At 41.9% G+C, this 24,206-nt stretch overlaps 1 protein-coding gene across 9 annotated transcripts in view; it reads right to left on the reverse strand.

Moving 5' to 3' along the window:
- SGCE (sarcoglycan epsilon) overlaps positions 1–24,206 on the reverse strand; it is a 36,559-nt gene that overhangs the window by 10,974 nt on the left and 1,379 nt on the right. For 6 of the 9 annotated variants that reach the window (XR_013225420.1, XM_077303660.1, XM_077303659.1 and 3 more), the window contains exons 2-7: positions 15,988–16,092; positions 9,108–9,230; positions 7,649–7,806; positions 7,033–7,105; positions 5,102–5,300; positions 1,475–1,637 (exon numbers count right to left, since the gene is read on the reverse strand). Coding sequence is in view for 8 of the 9 variants with exons in the window: in XM_077303660.1 (XP_077159775.1) it covers positions 1,475–1,637; positions 5,102–5,300; positions 7,033–7,105; positions 7,649–7,806; positions 9,108–9,230; positions 15,988–16,092 (821 nt within the window). In the remaining variant the exon portion in view is untranslated. Of the gene's footprint in view, positions 1–1,474; positions 1,638–5,101; positions 5,301–7,032; positions 7,106–7,648; positions 7,807–9,107; positions 9,231–10,035; positions 10,056–15,987; positions 16,093–24,206 lie in introns of those variants that run through there. The other 3 variants (XM_077303665.1, XM_077303663.1, XM_077303666.1) reach the window with 2 other exon arrangements.

Below are 24,206 nucleotides of genomic sequence, written 5' to 3' on the forward strand. Positions count from 1 at the left end.
CTGGCACCAGAGGTTGTTTAGAAATATGCTGTGCTTAGTATAAGCTGGAAGGATAGATGCTGAACTGGTGACCCTGCCATGTCAAAGGTATGAGATCAAGGCTCCAGGGCTAGACTGGAGACTTTGGGGGAGGACCAAAGTGGACCTGGAGATAATTCGGAGGGAGTGGCACTACTGCATTGGCCCAAGGATGCAGCCAGCCCTCTGAGCCATTCCCATGAGGCAGACTATAACATTCTATGCAACTCTCTGGTCTTGGCACAATTTTTCGTGGACATGAATCCCTTGTGACTGTCTTATTTTTGCTGCAGTTAAAATTAAAAAAAAAAAACCATTAAAATGTTGTCCAGTCTGGCACGTTTTGGGGTAACTCATTCTAGGCAAAAGGACCCTGTTTGGCCCCAGGCCCATAAACCAATTGTAGAAAAATACTAAGGATTTAAACTTTAAGCCCATCCATTTAAAAGACTTCAAAAACTCCTAGCATAATGAAGCGCAGGCCCTGTCGGTAAGGTATATATATATGTCTCCACCATAAAACCATTAACCCTCCCAGCCACTAAACTAGCCTCCCCACCCACCCCGCTCCAACATCTTTTGTCGGGTGCCTCAGGGATGTTGAGATGTAACTGGGGATTAACCTATTATCCCAGCCAAACTGAGAAGGGGCCCCAGATCTTAATTGCCCCAGCTTCAAACAAATGCCTGGTGGAAGAGCTCTGTCCTGCAGGCCCTGCAGAACTGGGAAAGCTCCGTCAGGGCCCTTAGTTCTCTCTGTAGAACTGAGGGCTGATATCAGTTATTTTATACCACCTTTCAGTCATAAGACTGGGCTACAGATTAAACTCAAACAATGAAATAAAATAGAGCCAGTTTGGTGTAGCGCTTAGGAGTGTGGACTTCTAATCTGGCATGCAGGTTCGATTCTGCACTCCCCCACATGCAGCCAGCTGGGTGACCTTGGCCGAGCAGTGATATCAGCGCTTTCTCAGCCTCACCTCCCTCACAGGGTGTCTGTTGTGGGGAGAGGAAAGGGAAAGCGACTGTGAATTGCTTTGAGACTCCTTCTGGTAGATTAAAGCAGCATATAAGAACCAACTCTTCTTCTTCTAATAAAGCCACAACGTCTGGAATATAAAACAATTCTAAACATGAACAATCAGCTAAACAGGAAAGTAGTCCAATCCTGCATCCACCTGAGACAGAAGCTGCTATTCCAACAGTAGCCACATACTGGCAGATCTTTAAAAACTAGAGGGCTCCCAGAGAATCTCTGTACCTCGTTTAATCAGACAATGTGAATTGTGTGTAGAAACTCACCAAAGATTGGCTCCAAGACTGCCCTCCAATGCAAGGAGGTATCTTCCACTCATGGAATGACACCTCCCGTAAGAGGATGGTTCCTCTACTGGTGCTTCAGAATACCTTGCAACTGATCATCAGAATGTCTGATACTGCCCAACAAGGAACTCACCAAAGAGATTTTACACCAGTCTATGTGAAACTGAGTACGAAACTTTTTATCACACGTTATTACAGGCTCCATCTCTTGACTGCATCTCAGTTGATTATGTGGGACTTCAACTTCCCGTAAGCAGGAGGAGAAGGTAACATCAGCACCAACCATAACATAAACACTGCAAAGAAATTTGGCAGATTTAGGAAAGTAACTAACATTTTGATCAGTGTTGTTCTGATCTCTGCTTTCTAATAACCTGCATTGTTCATTCATAAAATAGTTGGTTAAAATAGGTGGTTAGTATCTTGAAAAATTATCAGTAATATACTTAATTCAAATGTAAGACCTGAAAACTCAGTTCAAAATGTTTTCCTATTCCCTGTGGAAATGGCACTAAACTACTGTTTCTAATTTCTTTAGAAATGTTGATAAAACAATTGAGGGCTAAATTGGGAAATATTTAAATACTAAAACAGCAATATTTTGTATGAAAACTTCAAATGCACCAGACAGCACAAAAACCTTGAAGAATTAAAATTAATTTCCTTGCACATACAAATTCCTTGTCAATAACTATTTTCTAAACTATTCCCCTCAGCTTGTTTTCCTTGTTCCATAATATATTTATTTAGGTAATGGAATTATAGTTTCTGAAACAACTGTTCAAAGCAATATACATGAATTAAAAACAAAATATTCCAAACACAATGCAAACTTGAAACAGTAACAGAATAAAACAAAAAAATCTATCAACAGCAGCCTCTCAGGCTTAAAATGGCCACCAAATGTACCAACTATCCCATAATAAAGATCTCTTACACAAAGTAAATACAAAGTGACTTTACATGATAAAATAGAGTTGTGATCAGCTTACAGATCTGCACTAACTGCAGCTTTTGAACCATCTTCAATGGCAGCTTTGAGCGCATTTAACATAGTTCAAAGCACAATTAGCTAATCAGCCCGTGGATGCAGTGGCCAGGTCCATGACGGAGAGGAGGTAACACACCAGAGGGGAGGAAGTCTTAACAGGCACTTCTGGTGACCACCATCTTGTTCGAACTCAATCTGCTATTCCACATACAAGCCACTTCAGCACCAAAGCACGGATTCCGAGAGGAAACTCAATTTGAACTTGATTTAAAACAGAAAAGTAGAACCATGCTCCAGTAGTATACTGATCACACCATCCAGGAAAACGTTCACTCCCAACTGCATGTAGATGTTGAAGAGAACCAAGAACGAGATGGAAACCAGGGGAACTCCAAATAATAAACTTCAGGCGATATAACTTATAACTGTGTACAAGCTGATTAGTTCACACTGCTTGTGGCTCAGTTATGAGCTTCAGCAGCTCCAATATCCATCTTCAAAGAGAGACAAGCTTCCTCTGGCTGCTGAAATTCTTCTCCAGCTCAGATGTGAATTTCAAACGAAAGCATTCCCACCCCCATCCCAGTGTCTCCTCATCCACCCCACCCAACATCTTTTTTCCTGATGAATGGCAGAAACGGGTGGCAGTCAGGGAAAGGGATCCAGAAACACACATTTAGGAAGTCCCTATGTAGATGGGAGCTGGAAGGTATTGGAATGGGAGTCTGGAAAGCTAGACAATGGGAATTACACATCTGATTTCTGCCACATCCCAAGAGAAGGGGATGTGAGGGTGTCTTCTTTAATACTGTGTAACATCAGATCTGTGAGATATGAAACCCCAGCCATAATGAGAACAAGAAATTGACCTGGCTTGACTAACTGAAACCTTGTTAGATGAAAACAATAGGGTCTGTCTGACTGAATTAGGCTCCTGATTACGTAAAAGCTGTGGGGGGAGGGAATCCTACTTCACTGCTATTATTGCATCGGCTCATTCATGTTCAGTTCTACTGTTCAAAGTAGCTTGGAATGCTGACCCTAAATTCATATGAACTAATGATTAGTTGCGAATGTTTCAGGGGTTTCTCAACAGCAAAAATGTTGAGAATGGCAGCTCTAGTCAGTGGTCTTCTTTGGGATGTACACAAAGGCTGTGTGTGCCTCTCTTTTGCTCGTATGGGATCTGGAAGCAGCCTCTGAGACACTGGCTCATGCCCTTTTACTAAGGTGCTTGGAGGATGAAGTTGGGATTAAGGGATGCATCTTTGACTGGCATAAATAGCTGCGATTAAGGCTGGCTTTGATTGTTTGAATCCTGTTGAAAATTCATGAAGATATTTTTTTTAACAGGAAAAGAGCATCTATGCCAAATTATGCCTGGGGGAGGGCATGAGGCAAATATGACATAAAGTTAGGTTTTAGAGTAATCTGACTCAATGAAGCAAGGATGGAGTATACATGTAACATATTTTTATTCATATTTTAATTTATATGCCACACTTCTCCAAAGGGTCTCAGGGTAGCTTACATCACTGAATGAAAAACAATACAGCATTAAAATTTAAAATGCATTAAAACCAACACATTCTAACTCCAGTGCCCCTACCAACCTGGCTGTTAAGATGTCCAATTACTGACCAGGTATTGAATGGAGGCTAACGGGGGGGCGGTTCTGCTGGAGGCCATATTGAGTGGTGATGGTAATCTCTGGCCTCAACCAAATGCCTGGTGGAAGAGTGCCATCTTACAAACCCCCCAGAACTTAGGAAGCTCCGTGAGGGCTTCCACTCATTCCACCAGGTTGGAGCCAGGGTCAAGAAGGTCCTGGCACTGGTTGAGGCCAAGAGCAACTCTCTGGGGCCGGGGATCACCAGCCAGTTGGAATCGGCTGAACAGAGAGTCTGTTGGGGAATATTTTTTGGAGAGGCAGTTCCTCAGGTATGCAGGTCCCAGACTGCGTAAGGCCTTAAAGGTTAAAACCAGCACATTAAACCTGATCCAGAAATCAATTGGTGACCAGTGCAGTTGTTGGAGAACTGGCAGTATATGCTCTCTTCATGGGGTCCCAGATAGGACTTCTGGATCTAGGATAAGGAAAGGCCCTAACCTGGAGACGACCGTCACATGGATCACTGCGGCTAAGTGTTCTGGGGCCAGACAGGATGCTAGTAGCTTCATCTGGGGTAGGTGGGGGAAAGCCTAGTGTCCTACTTTAGTGACCTGAGTCTCCATAGAAAGGAAGGCATCGGAGGTCACTCCCAATTCCTGACGGTCTGGGCAGCCTGTAGCTGCCCTCCGTCAAGACAAGAGAGACGCGCTTCCTCATCTGGCCCTTTCCTTCCTAGCCACAGGACCTCTGTCTTCAGAGGGCTGAGCTTCAGGCAGCTCTGCTGGAGCCACAGCCCTCAGACATTCAGCCAAAGAATCGAGGGAAGTATTCAGCTGGCTGCTCATGAGAAGATAGAGCTGGATGTCATCCATATATTGGTGACAGCCCAACCTGTACTTCCAGACTAGCTAGCCTAAAAGGCATGTGAAAATGTTAAATAAAATTGGGGAGAGAACTCTGCCCTGTGGAATCCGACAATGGAGTTCATAGAGGCATGACTGCGCTTCCCAAATGAGGAACAACATAAATACACTGTTAAGAATTCCTGTCATGGTTCAGAGGGAAAAAATGTTCAATGCGTGATTTCAACTGAGATAAAAGATTTCAGGAATAAACCATTTGAAAGCTAAAAGAAACATAATCAAAGTTTTACTTACCCTTCTTTCATATCATTAATGGGAAGGGGAACCCGGCCTCCCCTGTCAAGAGCTGAGGTGATGTTTATGGCATTCAGGTGCTCCGGTTGCCATACATTTTTCACTGCTCCAAGAAAGTCTCCAAGAACCTCACTTGCCAATATTTCTTCTACATTCATGTTTTTAATAAAGAACTCTGCTTGATATTCCAAAGTATCCTCTGATTGCAAAAGAAAACGAATTGCATGTTAGTTTCTTTTCAGTTAACAAAGTAGCCAAATAATGTCTTGCCAATGCAGTAACTGTCCATGTACAAAAATTAGTGTGGAAACTCATTTTAATAATTTTTTACCTAAGAACGCTGGTTTCTAGAGAAATCTAAACTGTGATCCTGATCTCTAAAACATGCATTAAGAAACTGCTTCAACATTAAAGTATACTGGTGGTTTTCTTTTAGTTTTATTTCTGCTCATTTCAACTGTTCAAGAGCAGTTCAACCAAAAAGCATTTCCAGACAAGAAGATATGTTCCGTTCACTGAAAGAGTGTTCTCTGAGCAGAAGATTCCTCCTTCTCATAACAGAAGGCGACCTAGGAATGGAAGACTTCCTTGGGCTGATTCTGCACGGGTGGAAAAGGCCAAGAGGGTAGTCATATGGAAGCAGAGCAAATTCCTGTTGTGTGGACAGGCCCTGCAGTATGCTCTACGGTGGCCCAGAGGGGTTAGAGATTACCCCTGTCAGCTTCACTATGCTTTGCCGTGCTTCATGATGTTTTGCCGTGCTGTGGGGTGGACTGGGGCATTCATTTCTATTTTGCAAAATAAAGAACCCCCAACAGGGCCTTCTTACATGGCGGAACTAATCCACTGCTGTTTTGTTTCCCAGGGAGACACATTTCGGCGGGACATCAGGTGTCCCACTGAACTGTATCCCTCATGTGGACACAGACTGCTATGGAACATGCAGCTCTGCGGCAACACACTGCCGGCAGCCTGTTGCAGCCGCCACCATGTAGAATCAGCCCTGGTGAACAGAAGAATATCCAGGTGGTTTGCCAGTGCCTTCTCCAGTCATTACCGTTTACCCCCCAGCAAGCTGGGTACTCATTTTACCGACCTCGGAAGGATGGAAGGCTGAGTCAACCTTGAGCCGGCTGCTGGGATTTAATTCCCAGCCTCATGGGCAAAGCTTTCAGATGGCTGCCTTACCACTCTGCGCCACAAGAGGCTCTGATTGAAGGAGTAAAACTCCTCAAAATGATACAAGCAACACAAGAAAAGGATGTTCACTGTGAGTATATTCTGAGGTCTCAGGTCATCTTGAAGGCTGCTAGGCAACCAGAAAAATATTGGCCAGCCATCCAAGCCTTGATTTCAATAAAGCAAAGCTGGAAGGACCAGCGGTAGACTTGGACAGACCTTGTGGCAACCATCAGAGACTTATTACCCACACAACTCAGCCTGTCTTGGAGGTGGTGGCCACCATGCAACTTTGCCAGCCTTTTACCAGAGAGAGGTTACCAAGAGAGGGAAGGAAGGTAAGCTGAAGAAAGGAGAGGAAATAAAGGAAGGTTGACTGGTTAGTGGAACAATAAAATTAGAGTCCAATAGCACCTTTAAGACCAACAAAGATTTATTTAAGGTGTGAGCTTTCGAGTGCAAGCACTCAGACTTGTACTTGAAAGCTCATGCCTTAAATAAATCTTTGTTGGTCTTAAAGGTGCTACTGGACTCTGATTTAATTGTGGTACTTCAGACCAGCACGGCTACCCATTTGAATCTATGGTTAGTGGGAAAAAGAGAAGCAATCAAGAAAAGGAAAGAAACGGGAGGGGCTGCAATGAAAGGGAAAGAGGAAATAGTGAGAAGGGTGATCCAGGAGAAATGTACTTACATATTCTCCACTTGTATTTACTTAACCTAAAGCATTACAAAAATTCCTGTAGACATACCTTCTGTTGGCATTATATTAATAATCAAATTATGTCTTGCAGTTTCAAAAGTACGTCTGTTATAAGCAGTTATCTGAAGAGAAAGGATATAATAGTAATGTATTATTATATTTTTGAAAATTAAATCAGGTCAGCACTAGAAACTGATGTTCTAGTGCAGGGGTAGTCAACCTGTAGTCCTCCAGATGTTCGTGGACTACATTTCCCATGGGAATTGTAGTCCATGAACATCTGGAGGACCACAGGTTGACTACCCCTGTTCTAGTGAATCTAGTATATTCATTTTAAAATTTTGATAACAGTAGCATTTGAAGGTGGATGACTTGTCTAACAGCGGAGTGGAGAAACTCTTGCCCTTTGAGGAGCAATGGAGAGGAAGAGAAACAGGTTGGGACAAAGAATCTACAATGAGTCAAACAATGCCTTAAGGACAAAGTTGACATAGGGTTGTGCGTGGCTGCTGGCTTTTGAAACAACCAGAGCAGCACCATGATGAATATTCATACCTTAAAATTGAAGACTGCTATCATACAGTACAGCACTACATGATGACAAGTTTGTGTTCAAATGTTTGATGCGATTTCTATATGAAGCACTGGTATTCCATAGAACATACCTCAATAATGGTTGGTTTGCCCATGTTTTCTATAGTCGGTGACCCATATAGAACTCCATCACTGTACGGTGTTCTCTGGATATATCGTAGCCAACCAGGTCTGTCAGGGTAACCCATTAGGTTTGTGTTAAACGTTATAGGATCATTGTTTGCCTCACCTGGGTAAACAGGACATTCAATTTAGGATATGGTTTCCCGCAATATCAACAGGACGGAATTTTTTTCCCGCTAACGCTCTGCCAGTAGTAAAACAAGAAAACTGCAAGCTGTCAGTTCCTATTCTCAGCACAGCAATATATTCATGAAAGAATAATCATTCTGAATATGTGCTCAGTAAGTAGAAATGACAGGAGTCACTGACAATTTTAGCCAACAGCAAGGGTGATGTGACCCTCTCTCCTTAAAGATGTAATAATGTCCATTCATCAGTTCTGAACCTCTCTTGCACAAACTCCAGTGAAATTAAAGGCAATTTTGCAATAATTGTTAGTCTTTGCTGTGTTGCTTTACAAGACAGATAACTGGCTATTCTCAGATGTGGAGATGTTTTTTAATATACTACAGGAGGGAAAGAAACGGAAGAAAAGATCTTCTCTAGGAGCTCGTTCCACCAGGTGGGGGGCAGAATGGAGAAAGCTCTGGCCCTGGTTGAAGTCAAGCGGGCTTCCTTTGGGCCAGGGACCATCAGGAGGTTGGAAGTAGTAGAGCGCAAGGCTCTTTGAGGAGTGTAGGTGGAGAGGCGGTCCCTCAGGTATACTGGGCCCAGACCGCATATGGCCTTTTTCCCTAGCTTTTTATCCAAGGGCTAATATTTTACCATAGTGAACTGCTACCTTGAGAACTGCTTTAAGATATTTTAAGCAGCCCAATGTTTATGCTTTTACTGGCATAAACATTGGGCTGCTTATGGTCCCATTTTATGAAATTTTATTTTACTATGATGCTTTGTAAAATGCCAAGCAGATTTTCAGCAGATGTGGCACAAAAAATTGCTGAATAAATGAACAAATTAATCCTAATGATTTTTCATTTCTCGCATGAAAGATAGCTCACTTGCTTAATGCACTTAAATCTGCTAGCTGACTATTTTCAGGAGGTTCTTTGAGTAGCCTGTGTTTCATGTTCCACACTGTACTTCAAAACACTGAAGATTTTATGGGCAAAATTTACTAGTCATTGCCCACAAGCAACTCCCATTCACTTCACTGAGGTTTATATGGGAATAAAGCTTCCTGGATCTCACAGTTATGAACAACGAAAATCTTAATCCAGAGCTCACTCTTTTGCATTGCACTGCTAAAGAGAATTATACCTTTCCAAGTGGCCTGAAGTCAGTGGGCTCAGAAGGATGCAGTCTGCTCTGTCAATCATACCACTCTATCAGCTTTACCCCCATACATGCAGATTCAAATGCAAACCTATCTGTATGACTGCAACTCAGCATAAATGACACTCTTACCAGGCTTCGGATATGGAGGAAATTCCCCCTTAAAGTGTTCTCTCTTCAAAACTTGAACAAAAAGAACCCCGGCATAAGGATATACATTCCGATCAGAGTGCACCTTAGAAAGAATTGTGTATACTAAAAAGCAAAAGGAAAGAGAGAAAATTAAAAAAGGAAGGCATATTCAAAATGCCAGAAACACTGCAGTTAAGGATGCCATCTCCAGGAAAGGGAAAACAGAAAATTAGATTACTCTTAATAACAGGTCATAGAGATGGCATAATTTACCAGTAGGGGACAAATACCTGTCTTTTTTTATATACACAAACTGATCTTTAGAATTTCAAAAATGATACTAAGGAAGAAGAAATGTGCATTGTGTATATTGTAAAATATAATTGATATGAATGAACATAAAGAACATATGTTTATTATTGGCATGTGTTGATAAAAAGAAGAAAGGTATTTCAATATTACAGGGTAGCCCAACCATACTTACTCAGTGGCATCCTATTATTTTCAATAACAGGATTTATTTCCCAGTAAATATGCTTTGGACTGGAGCCTGAATTTGTTATAGTTAACATAGAAACACATGACAAAAGGCTTTTGCTTGGATGGGAGATCTTTTAGAAGGCATTTGAGTGTTGTTACAAATGCTCTCCTTGCTCTTGGCGGTTTGATATGCAAGCAAATAGTATCTATGTGCTTTCTGTAAGCAGATCCTGGCATGCACTCAGTTTGAGGACAGAAATGCCCCAGTCCAGCAAGAATGTTAACTGCATGCACAAGAATGCTGCAGGCGTGACTGTTGTGGTCATCAACTGAGGATGGGAATCATTGGTTTAGTAACCATGGAAACCTAAATCCCAGCCCCTTCGGTTGTTGCAGAAAAGATGGCTGAGCAGGTAGGTGCACCAGCAGTCCCCCAGCATTTCCTTACCTTGCCTGCCTGCCTCTTGACCAGGGAAACAATAAAACAGCCTGTATGGTAGGAGCAAGAATACAGCTATTCTGAGTTACATCACCATTTAGCAATCAGTGTCTGAAACAGCCTTAATTTAAATCTTTTTCTGTACTGAAGAAGCAAAATGCAGACCCCGTTTTCAGAGAGACCAGAGTCAGGCAGTACTATAAGCCAAGAGCAGCTAACATGAATAACTCTGCAGATGCAAAATGGGAGTGGTTTCAAAAGGACGTTCTTTACTCACATCCCAGTAATCCATGGGAATTACCTAGAGTACAATTGATGTCTATATCCTTAGCATCACCCTAAACAGAGCTGCATCCCATTGGTTTCAATGATTAGGATATTCCTGTTAATCTTGGATGTTGCCTCCAACTGTATAATTTTAAGATTTTGTGCTTTAGAACTGCAAATGAAAAATGGAGGAGATCAAGGAGGATCAATTGCCTTTAAAAAGTTCAGCACTGAAAGCTGTTGTCAAGTGTTAGTAAGCAGAGTTTCACAAGTGCTAGTACAATTAGATGGCTTCAACAAATCTTTTGCAACAGGAACAAAACTTTCTCTTCCTTGTGCCTTTGAAGATACCTAACTGAGCTTCTCTAATCACCATTACAATGAGTCAGTGCATATGATGCCTAAATGAAGTAAAATTCACTATTCATTATGAACTATACTCAGATTTTTCCATGGCACTGGGGGATCGTATATAACACCCCACACCCACATAAAAGAGTTGGAATGATATAGGACAGCCTAGTCTTGTCAGATCTTGGAAGCTAAGCAGGTTGAAGACTTGAATAGGGGACCATCAAGGAAGATTCTGCAGAAGAAAGCAGGTGCAAACCACCTCTGCTTAGACACTTGCCTTGAAAATCCTATGGAGTTGCCATAAGTCACCTGTGCCTTGACACATCCACCATAACATAGAATTAAATAGCATTTGCATTACTAATAAAGGTGGCCCATATCACAGCTTATATCTGGTCCACATTGATAATTACCTGATCCCCATCATTCCCATCAAAGCTAACATTCAATTTTAAATGCAGCAGCTTATAGAACAGTGGTACTCACTCCATGGCTTGCAGAGAGGTACTTTTGCAATTACCATCAACTAAAAGAGTCACATTTACTTGCTTGACATGAGACCTGAACCTCAGAGAGACTTGCATCAATTCCTCTGATAGTGTCTGGAAGCAAGCTGCCAACCACACATCCCACCAGGAACATGGCAGATACCACCCTGTGCTCAGAACAACCACAAGGGGCATGTCAAAAAAGCCACATGTGGTTCTCAGGCCACTGAATGAATATCGCTGCTGTAGAGCTATTTGTGAACATGTCAAGGAAATCAGAGGAAAGCATCCATGAATGCTTTATACACGCTGTACACTGAGGACAGTTCAGTCTTTTGGCACATTGGCCAAAGGTGCATACACAATTAACATGCATGCCTGTACGCAAACATGAGGATGCAGCACTAAAGTGCCCACATCAGTTGCCAAGTCTGATTAGCCTCGCACTTTATTTCTAATGCTGTTGTAAGGCGACCTCAGCCAACACTGGTACAAACAAGATTCACTGCTAACTATAGCATAACTCTGTTGAGGTTCAACAAAGAAGTACCACAGACCTTCTTAATCACCTATTTCTTATCCTGCTGGAGAAGAACCCTGTAAAGGGACAAGGGAAGAAACTGCAGTGGTCTATCTGCACTACCATGCATAGTCAAAACTTCCCCAGAATAGGCTGATTAGAGAAAAAGCCTCATATTTGCCACCTGAAGGTTTACACTTGACTGTAGCCCAAAAGCTGAGAAGCTGTTGCATGGAGCTCCAACTGGAGCCCTTAGTCCCAAAATGGAAGCAATCCAGACATCTTTTTTACATGCAGTTTTTGGGGGTCACACGCTATATATATCCTCTTCAACTCTCCTACTCAAAACCAGTTTAAGGTCACCAACTACTTTGGCCTGGCCTGCTGTGATGAAGTTCCAGTTAAATTTATCTCTTTCAAATCTTCTGCCTGCTCTGCATGACCATCTCAGACTGGATCATTTTGTGAGTTACTGGAAATGGAAGGTGTGGTAGACACACCCCCCCTAGTCTATTGTTGTTTATGTTAGACCTATAGGGTTCTTTTCAAAAAACTGTTGTTCCTTTAATGTGAGGATGGGATTGGAAGTTGGGAGCCAGGCTCTCTGAGGAAAGGTTAGCGCTGTCTTGGAATGAGAGGAAAATAAAAACGACAACAACAACAATAGTTAATCTTCCTGGATTGAGGAGGGTTTTAGGAGCAAGGACAGGCTTGCTATTTTCTTTCCCTGAGGAAGTAGTTACACTCACTCTGCCCATGTATACACTCCCTTTTATTCTGAATGTTTTTGGGGTTTGTTCAATAAATCAATTGTTCTGCTGTTGTTGTTTGTACGTGATGAGCTCAAAATAGTGTCAGTTTCAGGAGTCAGTTAAGTTAAACGCATCAATCGTAGGGACTACTGGGCCAAAGGGTAAAAAATATAACCGTTTATATTTTCCCAGGAGTGGGTAAGACTTCTCCGGGTTAAAAAAAAGATCTTATTGGGGTCAGCAAGAAGGTAAAGACAGAACAGAGTGAAATGTGAATGGTTAAGGGCAGCAATAAGTGGACTGCACTTACCCCCTGTTCGCCACAGAAGGCAGATATAAAGATTATGGTTCTGCGATCTTCTGCTCCCCAATTATATCCTCTGGGATTTAATAGACAGTGGCCCAGCTGAAACATTTTGGTCCAGCTGAAGTTTACAAACCGTTTTTGCAAGGCTTGTTAGCTACAAGAAGGCTGGAAGGGAAGTAGTGTTGCTGTAATTTATAAAAATTTCCTCACTCCCCCCAACACAGCGCTCCATCCACGATGCTACCAGTTTTGAGGCTGCGTTCCTAATGCTGGGATTGAGAGACGGGATTCTGTTACTATATCGCCCACCCCACTGCCTAACAGTCTCCCTACCTGAGTTGGCAGAGATAGTCTCAGGGGTGGTGTCGAGAACCCCTAGGTTAATTGTCCTGGGGGACTTCACATTCATGCCAAAGCTGTCTTGTCAGGAATGGCTCAGGATTTCATGATCTCCATGGCAACCATGGGCCATCTCAAGTAATAGCTGGCCCTACACACTGTGCAGGTCATACTCATGATCTGGTATTTTGTTCTGGGCAGGAGGAATGCAATCTGAGGGTGGAGATGGGGTCAAACTCCTAAGAGTATGCAAATGGTGCTAAAGTGAGATCTAAATCTCGTCCAAAGTGAAGGGAGAGCTGCAATCCCCATTCTATCTCGGAGTTACATGAATACAACATTTACTCAGACAATGGGTTGCAGCGGTTCAAGGAATTATAGAATTGCTTACATATTGGTAAGCACCTGAGAGGTGCCCTCCACATCTGTTCTCTGTATTTTACCACTTTGTTCATTCTTGGCCTAAATACCAGTGAACTTATTAGTACTCCGATTATCACTCTTCCAACCTGGAATTGTTGAGGTGTAATAGAGGCTGGCCTCTGTATGTTCTCCCACCCCGTTTGTCATTTCTTCCTCGCAATTTTCATTATCCCTTCATTTCTAAAGCATCAAGACAACTGCGTTGCTCACAATGTCATTGCTCAGTCACCAGCATCATTGTGCTGCCCTCATCAATATCATTGTGAGGGACAGAACATTTTCTTCCTGTTACGACAGCACGATATTGAGTGTTGCTCCACTTTGCCTGCTGTTAAATAACTCAGTTCGTGCAGATGGCTATGGTCTCTAACAAATCTTACAATATTTACCAATGTGAAAAACTGAACATAAGGCATTTTCAATGTCATGGAGGAATATACACCTTTCTCACAGTTATTAGGACTTTCACCACCAGAGGCATGACGTTATACTGTAGCTAGTTGCAAACAGATCCAAAATAAATGGCTTAAAAGGATTGCAGGGGGCACAGATCGTCCCTGTAGGTAGTAGGGTACTGAATGGCTCCGGCAGATGGCTCAGCCCAATCTCTCTGGGGTAGCAGCACAGCCAATCGGATTGTTCCCCTCTGAAGGCAAAACATGGACAGTCCCTGAGGTGGTAGAGCAGTGAGCGGCTGAGCCTGGAGGTATTCTGCACACAGCCAAATAAAACAGTTTTAAAAACAACCAGTTTAGACCGCTTTATTATATTACAATTGTTGTTCTGCATTGAATATAGTCTGTTGAAAAACTACGTTGCAATGCTCTCTGCATGAAACAATTCATAGCCCTGCCCCCTGTAGTTTTGCCAACTCCGTTTTGTTCTCTACTACAGTCACTAATCTGCATAACTAAGGAGCTTCTCTGAATGACTAATAGCTCGTCTCAGGCAGGCAGGAGAGAAATGAATCGGTGAAAAGCATCTTTCAGAAACAACGCTTAAAAGACACTTAAAGCACCGAAGAGGCAGTTCATCATGCAGAGCAAAATCATTTTTGCAGAGTACATTCACTCTTTTATGCAGAGATCAGAAAAACAACGATGTATTTAGTGAGTTTTCATCAGCTTATCCATCATGCAGAAGAGGCTCTGGTCTCTCTGGGGTGGCACCACAGCTGGTCAGACAGTTCTCCCTCGGGAGGCAGAACATGGGTGGTCCCTGTGCAGTAGGGCACAATAACAGACTCCCCTCAGAGAGGCAGAGTGCAGCAATTTTAGTAGCACTTGATCAGACAGCTCCTCCTGGACAGGGCACCGAGCACTTGAAGAAGCTCACCATAGGTGGCAGGATCAGTCACTTGCCAAGGCAGGCTGCCTAGCACAGAGATCCCATCCTCATTGCAAGTATTAAGTCTATAGGTTCGGCAAGACACAGATGCAGTTCTTTGAAAACAATCAGCTCTTTATTAACTCCTACCTCTAATCACTGAACCAGCACACAACTCAATGCTTTTATATGCAGTTTGGGGCTTCCCACCGAGGAACATTAAGCAGGTGACTGGACAACAGTACAGGCAAGTGATTGGTTGGAATGAAGACATTACAAGCCTCTCATTGGTTGATCCACAATCCCAGTGCTTGAAATACTTGCAGGAATTGTGTACATGCATAACATCAGACGTCTAAAAGCCTTGTGATAAGATCACAGCAAACTGGAGTATTCTTATTTTCTTATTTAATTATATTCCACATTTCACCACAATGGGTGCCCAAAGCAGTTTGTAGCATTCTCCTTTCCTCTGGTTTATCCTTACAAAAGGCTGTGAGGTAGGTCAGGCTGAGTGTGTGTTGACTGGCCCAAGGTCACCCAGCAACCTTCCCTGGCACAAGCAGGGATTCGAACCCAGACTTCCCAGTTGCTTGTCTGACATTTTAACCATGACACCACGCTATTTTGCTACCTCTGTACCTCAACTGATCCCAACATTTAAATAATCATCTGCAGCACATTGTACAAACTGCTGCAAATGTAATACGATCATTGCACTCAGCAGATTGCAAATGTGTTTAAAAAGAAATATGCAGGCATTCACACAAACACAGCCAGTATTTTGAGCACTGGAGTTCACAAACTTTAGCAGGGCATTTAGTCAAAAATTAGAACAAGGAAAGTATTTAAAACCCTGAAGATTAGCAAACTAGAGAATTCTCACTTACCTCCAGGTTACATTGGGGTAGCTCCAACCATCCTCCAAGTAGCTTTTCTTCAGCCTAAGCAGCCTTCCTCCACCTTCAGTGGCTCTTCCTCCAACAGAAGGCACAGCTAATTCGGAGGAAAGCTCCTTAGACTGGCGCCAAAAGGCAAAGTAAATAAATAAGCATTGCTCTGGGGAGTGGGAGGACAGTGGGAGGATTTACCCCATTGTTAGTAAGTTACGTATAGTTGGTACATTAATGTGTAATATTCAAAGCAGAGCTTGATTAATCCCAAACAGTTGCAGCCTAAACTCACCATTCTTCTTAGCAGCCTTTATGCTGCTGCTAACATAACTCTTGACTTGCTTAGTCTTCCATTTAACTGTTCCATTTATGCCATCAGTAGAGTGTAACAAAAAAGCTTTCCAAAATAAGACAGATGTAAGACAAAGGAATTAATATCATATTACAGTTTTGCAGTCATCAAAGGTCACTTAGAAGACTGACTACTTTTCAGCTTCAGAACATACCATATGGAATATACATTTTTAAACATTATTTAAAGTCAAATCATTTAATGGGCCCAGATCATAAAGGTGATAACTGGAACCTTAAGCCTGATCCAGAATTTCACTGGGAGAAGAAGAAGAAGAAGAAGAAGAAGAAGAAGAAGAAGAAGAAGAAGAAGAAGAAGAAGAAGAAGAAGAAGAGTTGGTTATTATATGCCGCTTTTCCCTACCCGAAGGAGGCTCAAAGCGGCTTACAGTCGCCTTCCCATTCCTCTCCCCACAACAGACACCCTGTGGGGTGGGTGAGGCTGAGAGAGCCCTGATATTCCTGCTCGGTCAGAACAATTTTATCAGCACCGTGGTGAGCCAGCCGTGCTAGTCAGGATCTGAACCTCCATTGAGAGGAAGGCATTGCGAATCACACCCAGGTTCCTGGTGGAGTGGTCCACTGATAGCTGCACTCCATCTAGGTTGAGTAGGCACGCTTCCTCGCTTGGACCTTTTCTGCCCAGCCACAGGACCTCCGCCTTTGAAGGGTTGAGCTTCAGATGACTCTGCTTGAGCCACCTCATCACTACTTCCAAGCAGCTGGCTAATGTTTCTAGGGGAGAGTAAGGGCGGCCGTCCATCAGGAAGAAGAGCTGGGTGTCATCAGCGTACTGATGACATCCCAGCTCAAACCTCCACACCAGTTGAGCAAGAGGGGACATAAAGATATTAAATAGGACTGGAGAGAGAACTGCTCCCTGAGGGACTCCACATGCCAGTTGGTGATGGCTTGAAGAACTCTCTCCTATTGTGATGCTGCTATTGTTTTAACTTGTTTATTTAGGAACTTCTTATGCTGCCTCTCCAGAGAACCTGCCTAAGGCAACTTTTTTCCTGACATCTAACAGTACTCGGGGTATAAAGGGAAAATTCTCATATTCAAAGACTATTCTAGTTTTAATTTTGCTAGTAAAGTCACATTTACATTATTTTTTTGAACTAGGAACACCATTCAAGCTTTTAAAAATGGTCTTATCAATCCTGTTATGAACTTTGACAGTCTTAAATGTTACCAATGATAAAATGTACCTTGTTTTGTTGTTATTGTTGTTGTTTTTTAATATTTAAACACATGAGAAATCATGAGTTTTAAAGAGAGGCACACAGTCTAAAAAAAGTAAATAAAAATCACATGCTAAAATCTTTGCAATTTAAACCAGAACTGGTTTATGACATGCAACATACTTACAAATTATAGAAAGAAGAGTAATTTTGCAGACAAGTAGAGAGAGAAAATTTGCCCTTTCCATCATTAGAAACCTGGAGGGATATCTGGTTTAGTGTAAAGAAAGCCATGTGCTCTTTAGCTTTGCATTTCTTCAGAACTACAGAACTCCCTAGGTACCTCCCCACCCTCATAGACCCAACAGATCTTACTTCTCCTCCATTTTATCTTCACAAGAACCCAATGAGTTATGACATGCTTTCACAGCAGAGTAGCTATTCAGACTGTTGGAGTGAACGACTCAGCATGCCTGGTTATTGGGGGGTACTGCATGACTCTCAGTGTGTAAAGGTGATATCTCCTTGAATGGGATCTCTCTTTGTGCCCCGTGGTGCCCCGTGGTGCCCTGTGACCCTTCTTCTTTCTCCCTCTGTCCTCACGTTGGCTTCACATGGCCTTCCATGGAGACACATGTCCTGCAGATCTCTCCTGTAAATACAATGCCCTCAAATTCCCACATGCATGATGCCAGACAAGTTGGCATTTGTGATAGGGAAAGTACCCTATTGATTGTTTTTTTCTCTCTCTCCTTTTGACTGCAACCTGAATGTGAACTGAATCTACTTGAATAAATTTAAGTTTACCAGTTTTGCGCTATACTTCTTGGGAGATTTGTTTACTGCACTCAATATCACACTTCTATGACTGGGTAAAACTCTATGATATTAACCAAATATCCTAATAGAGTTACAGGTGCCTAGACTGAATTTTAAAGTTAAAAGGAATTTTTCTTATTTGTTTTTCTCTTCCTTGAGCAACTGCAAGGATTTATGGCCTGCTGACAAAAACACTGAAAATTTACTTAACAGCTCTGAGTGCAGGAAGAAAGTTTTTTTTTCTCTCTCCCTCTTCCTTTTGAATTGCTAAACCATAAAACAATGATATGCAATCCTAGAGAAAGTTAACAGTAATAATTTAAATGCCTGCTTTTTTAGAATTGAACACCAGTTCAAAGGGCTAATTTTTCATTAATTGCTCCATTACCCTCAGGGTCTGAAAATGAGATCATGAAATAAGAGAATGCAGATGATAACACACAAAATCTGATTATTAGTACACTGGCTAATTCCCAATTGGTGTACATAAAAGGGCAGGAAACTGCAAAAGGAACGAGTGAAGCCTTCAGAATGGTCTTGCTGACATGATTTCTTTGTTTAAAGACTTTTCTCGGTTAGATTATACAAAAGTGGAAATGCAGAGACCCATACAGAAACATTACTATATCTGATTGATAAACTTGCAATTCCTGGTAAAGTGCCAGGTGAGGATTTAAAAACTAGACTAAGTTCTCTACCGAAACCTTATTCTGCATTTACTTCAACATTTAATGGGAAAGATTCTAAGTGGGAAGATGTTCTGGGGCTAATAAGAGCTGAGTGCCATAAACAAAACGGTTGGTCTTGAGCAGCACAAAAGCAAGAATGACTCTCCAGTTGTTGTTGCTTTGCACAGATTTTTGTTAAAACTGTTATGTATGCAATGTGTAATTCCGGGAAAATCTTTTACAGATCTAACTTTCTCATATTATGAATCTGATATTTGATATGCATAATCCAACATAAGATCTGCAAGATTTCTGATGAAGAATCCACTATCAGATTTGGAAGGTGGGCTGCTAATATACATCATATGTATGTATATTAGTATATGTAATATACATCATATCTAGGCAACTTCCATTCCAGTCTGTTGCATAGATTTGCATTTGAATGACTGATGATGGGATTCACAACTTCTTATTGTAGTTAATTCCCAAAATTATTTTCTCTTCCCATATCCAAAGAAGTAAGCTCTGACTCATGAGAGCTCATACTGAATTAAAAAAAATTATTTATAATTTGGTTTGTATGCTGCTCCCGTTGGACTGGCCGACTCAGGGTGGGGACAACACCATCCCAAGATATCATAGTAAGGGGTATACAAACTGAATGAATGAATGAATAAAGAAATAAATAAATAGGAGCCTCTTGTGGCGCAGAGTGGTAAGGCAGCCGTCTGAAAGCTTTGCCCATGAGGCTGGGAGTTCAATCCCAGCAGCCGGCTCAAGGTTGACTCAGCCTTCCATCCTTCCGAGGTCGGTAAAATGAGGACCCAGCTTGCTGGGGGGTAAATGGTAATGACTGGGGAAGGCACTGGCAAACCACCCCGTATTGAGTCTGCCATGAAAACGCTGGAGGGCGTCACCCCAAGGGTCAGACATGACTCGGTGCTTGCACAGGGGATACCTTTACCTTTACCTTTAAATAAATAAATAAATAAATAAATACAGATATAATAAATCAGCATAACATTAAATTATAGCAAGAAATTTAAAAGTTGCTGCCTACTGCTGGCCTATTGATGTTATATAATAGGAGGCAACTAAATCGGGAGAGGGGAGAGGGGAGAGGGCAGGGGGAGGGGAGCTCATTTTGATGTATAGCCTGGTTCCTGGTTGGCCTCAACCATAAGCCTGGAGGAAGAGTCCCATCTTGCAGGCCCTGCGGAACTTGGGAATAAATGTTGTTAGTCTTTAAAATGCCGCTGGATTCTCCTCCCTAATTGTACATAAATCTATTTACTATTAGCAAATTCATGTGCGAGTGGATGGAGCAAAATAGCCCCCATGACCAACAGTGGGGAAATAAATTGACTTCCTATAGTGCAAATTACTGCTTCAAACGGAATGGAAATAGTATCCTGGCAGAAAGCCAGAAAGTTGCTTGCTTAACATAAACAAAACACTGGGAGGGGGATGTAAAAGAAATACTACCAAATATAAAATAATAACATCTTCCTCTGGAAGAGGGAGTAAATAGCTGCATGAATACTTTGTGTGAGCGGCACTCGTACGCAGTACCCTATCTCTGATGATTGGGGGGGAGCATTTTTACGCACTGCACATTTAATTATTGTTATTCAATTTTTGAGAGCCTCTTGTGGTGCAGAGTGGTAAGGAGGCAGACATGCAGTCTGAAAGCTCTGCCCATGAGGCTGGGTGTTCGATCCCAGCAGCCGGCTCAAGGTTGACTCAGCCTTCCATCCTTCCAAGGTTGGTAAAATGAGTACCCAGCTTGCTGGGGGGTAAACAGTAATGACTGGGGAAGGCACGGGCAAACTACCCCGTATTGAGTCTGCCATGAAAACGCTGGAGGGCGTCACCCCAAGGGTCAGACATGACTCAGTGCTTGCACAGGGGACACCTTTACCTTTTTAATTCAATTTTTAAACTGTCTCTCTCCTATAGAACCCAAGGCGGTTTACAACATGTTAAAAGATACATAGATGCATACTTTATTAATATCATTACATACATTCTAAAAATCAATCAATAGAATAAGTGCATACCACTTGGAGTCCTGCAGCGCACAGAAAAATAGGGTGCAAGGGTATTTTAAAAAAAATATTATAAAGGATTTTAAAAACAACAAAATAACCATTACTGAGGGGTAGGACATGGTGAAAATGGCACCATACATCAGTAACATCAGCACAACCAATTACTATTCACAAAGTTGTGAATCCCCAAACTCTCATTAGAGCGCAGTAAGATAGGACTGTGCTACCAGTACCAGGAAGCCTCAGGGAAGCCTTCATCAGAAAAAACAGTAACTCAGGTATTATTTTATCCTCCCAGTTCCTAAAAACAGGGTTTCAGTGAAAAATAATTCCTAGCCAATATGTCTTCATAAAAGAGAAAACAACAGAATGAACACCAGGTTACATATGAAAATATGAAACTTGCTCAAAACCAATCTGGCCATTGGCCCTTCTAGCTTCGTATTATCTACTACTCTGACTGGCAGCAGCTCTCCAGAATCTCAGACTTTCCTAAAACGTGCTGCCTGAGATCCTTTAATCTGGAAATATTAGGGGGGGGGGTGCTGAACCTAAGACCTTCTGCATGTAAGAGATGTGGCTTTACCCAGCCACAGCTCATTCCTTCCCAAAAAATTATATATGAAATCGCCTTTTACTGAGTCAGGCCACTGGTCCATATAGTTCAGTGCTGTCTAATCAGACTTAACACAAGTTCTGCAATGCCCCAGGAGGTTTTTCTAACAATACTCTTCAAAAAACAGGAATTCTACCTGAATGCATAATTTTGATCTTTGCTACTGAGCTGCTGCTCTCACGCATATTTCCAAATCTATTTTGTTATTACTCTGCTAAACTAAAACATTATTGTGTGCTTAATGCTAGGCATCAAAACAAAGAGGCAGCATAGTTTAATAATTTAATAAGTCCCGTTCTTTTCTCTGTCTGGAGCTGCAGCAACTACCTCCTTTCTCCCTGTCCCGCCAGACCAAGCCCTGGAGTAGACCAGAGCAGTCTAAAACTGGCCCAGATTCAAAAAACAAGGCTGTCAAAACAGTACAAATAAGTACACAAGGATTACTTTAATGGTCTTCCATTCCGCCATGATTTCCCAGTTCTTCCTGGTATAACAAAACCACCACCGAACTACACAACCAAGATTGGCCTACGTTCCCAGTCTATCATGCCACTGTCCCTGCCTGTCCTAGTCATATACTTTCAGAGAGTTTTGATGGGATTGCAGCAGCAATGTAGACATTCTGACAGGACAGGGAAAGAAGAAGGCAACATTCTTGAAAAAATATTGCAATCTTTGAACCTGACATGCCGGATCAGACTAAAAAATCCATGTAATCTGGAACACTGATATTAGTGCTCATACAGATGCCTTTTGAATCTCACAAAAGGGGGTTGATGGAGATAGCTAGCCTCTAACCTTATGTAATCATGGGTAATCTGCCTCTGTGGAGTTTCCAACTATCATTGTTAAGAAGCATTAGCAGACCTCTCATTCATGATCAAATGCAAAGGTGCAACTAATTAAGATGGCCCAGCAAAGAGCCTTTGTGAAATAAAGGGGAAATCATAAGCTTGTGACAGGGTTTGGATCCCTTCGTTTGAACAGATGGACCCTGCTTTCTGAATCCTTTCAGAAGTGAAGAAAGCAGGGCATAGGTTTGAGCTCTGTAGGTCTTCCTGAGTGAGAGATGATAAAATAGTGTTTTTTCAGTTAAGAAACTGGCATTTTGCTTCTTCATTCATTCATTCTATTTATATCCTGCCCTCCCTTGCGACTCAGGGCAGGTTTTGTATCCACGTGAATATTCCGGCTGTCAGAGAGCAAATTTAATGTGTGATCACTCTGAGCTATACTTCTCTAGCCTTTGCTTGCTTGACCTCTGAAAGATCTCCAGCACTGCTATTTTTAGAGTTCTATCCTGTTTATTAAAAGATGAATCCCATAGAATTCAATAGAAATTTCACACAAATTAGGGTCTAACTGTCCTTAAAAACCCTCACTTTGGATCCAGCATTACAAAAAGCAGAAACAGGAGGACAGCTTGGAATAGGAAAGATGCAGATAGAATGAAGGTTAAGCATCCTCTCCCATTTTGGCTGCTTCTCTGTTCCTAATTCCTCTCTTTCCAAAACTGGGTTTGTTTTAAAACCAAGCTACATAGCTTTACAGTGATGGAAAGTGCCATTAAGACATAAATGACTTATGGAAAACCCACAGGTTACCAAGGCAAGATACAAATAAAGGTGGTTTGGTCTTGCTTGCCACTGCATAGCTATCTCCAACTTCCTTGGTGGTCACCCATCCAAACAATAAACAGGGTGGACTGCTTAGCTTCTCTGCTCTGATGAGATCGGGCTAGCCTTAGACATCCAGGTCAGGGCCACAGTTCTATTGCGTGTGGTATGTGCCATCGAGTTGCCTCTGACTTATGGCTATCTTACGAATTAATCTCCTCCAAAATGTCCATTCATTAGCAGCCTTGCTCAGGACTTGCAGACAGAGAGTCACGGCTTCCCTGACTGAGTCAATCCACAGCTCTATTAGACCCACTAAAAGGTATCATTAACTTCTCTATGTAAGGAATGGGAATTAAATTCTATGTCTTCATGAAGACTGCTGCTGTGTAGAAATGACAGTAATTTCATCAACCTAACGTATTTTCTGAACAATGTTTTGGCAATAAAATTATCTGGACTATTTCCCCCCTATAGAATTGTTCCTGCAAAAAGGGGACAGTTAATAAACTATTATGTGAATTCCAGAGAAGTCACCACATTGGTCTGCTGTAGCTAAAAACAAAATACGAATTATGGCACCTTAAAAACTAACAATGCTATCTTTAAAATCCTTTCCTGGAAGTAAGTCCGATTGAATAGACTGCAATGGGATTGGGATCAGACTTGTTTAGGACTGCACTGTAACAGATACACAGAGGGACAAGCTGTATCATCTGCAGAAGCTTATGTCATAATAAATCTGTTAGTCTCTCAGCTAACACAAGAATTTTGATTTCATTATTTTGCCTGGCCCAGCCCACTTCATAGAACCTCATGTCCCTGAAATTCGCTTACTTTAATCAACACTGTAAAGTCTCTAACTTTGGTGCCACACCTATATCACAATAACAAACTTCAAGATCAGAGTGCCCTATACTTCCCAACCAAACATTTGTAGATCACAGGCTTGATCTATTAGTCTTTGCAAGGACTGCACATCCTACAGACAGTTTCCATAGCATTTTACTTTTTTCAAAGCTAGCCTTGCTTACACTAAAAGCAGGCAATTCTGCTGGCATTTGGGATAGCATTATGATACCAGCAAACTTAAACATTTGTAATGTTTCATGGATTATGATAAAAGGACTAAGAGGGCTTTAAAAATAAAGTTGTTTGCTGAATATGAATACCCCATGAAGAGCACTCCACTCCACCAGTATA

The sequence above is a fragment of the Paroedura picta genome, chromosome 11 (genome assembly GCF_049243985.1).
Source record: "Paroedura picta isolate Pp20150507F chromosome 11, Ppicta_v3.0, whole genome shotgun sequence".
Classification (NCBI taxonomy): domain Eukaryota; kingdom Metazoa; phylum Chordata; class Lepidosauria; order Squamata; family Gekkonidae; genus Paroedura; species Paroedura picta.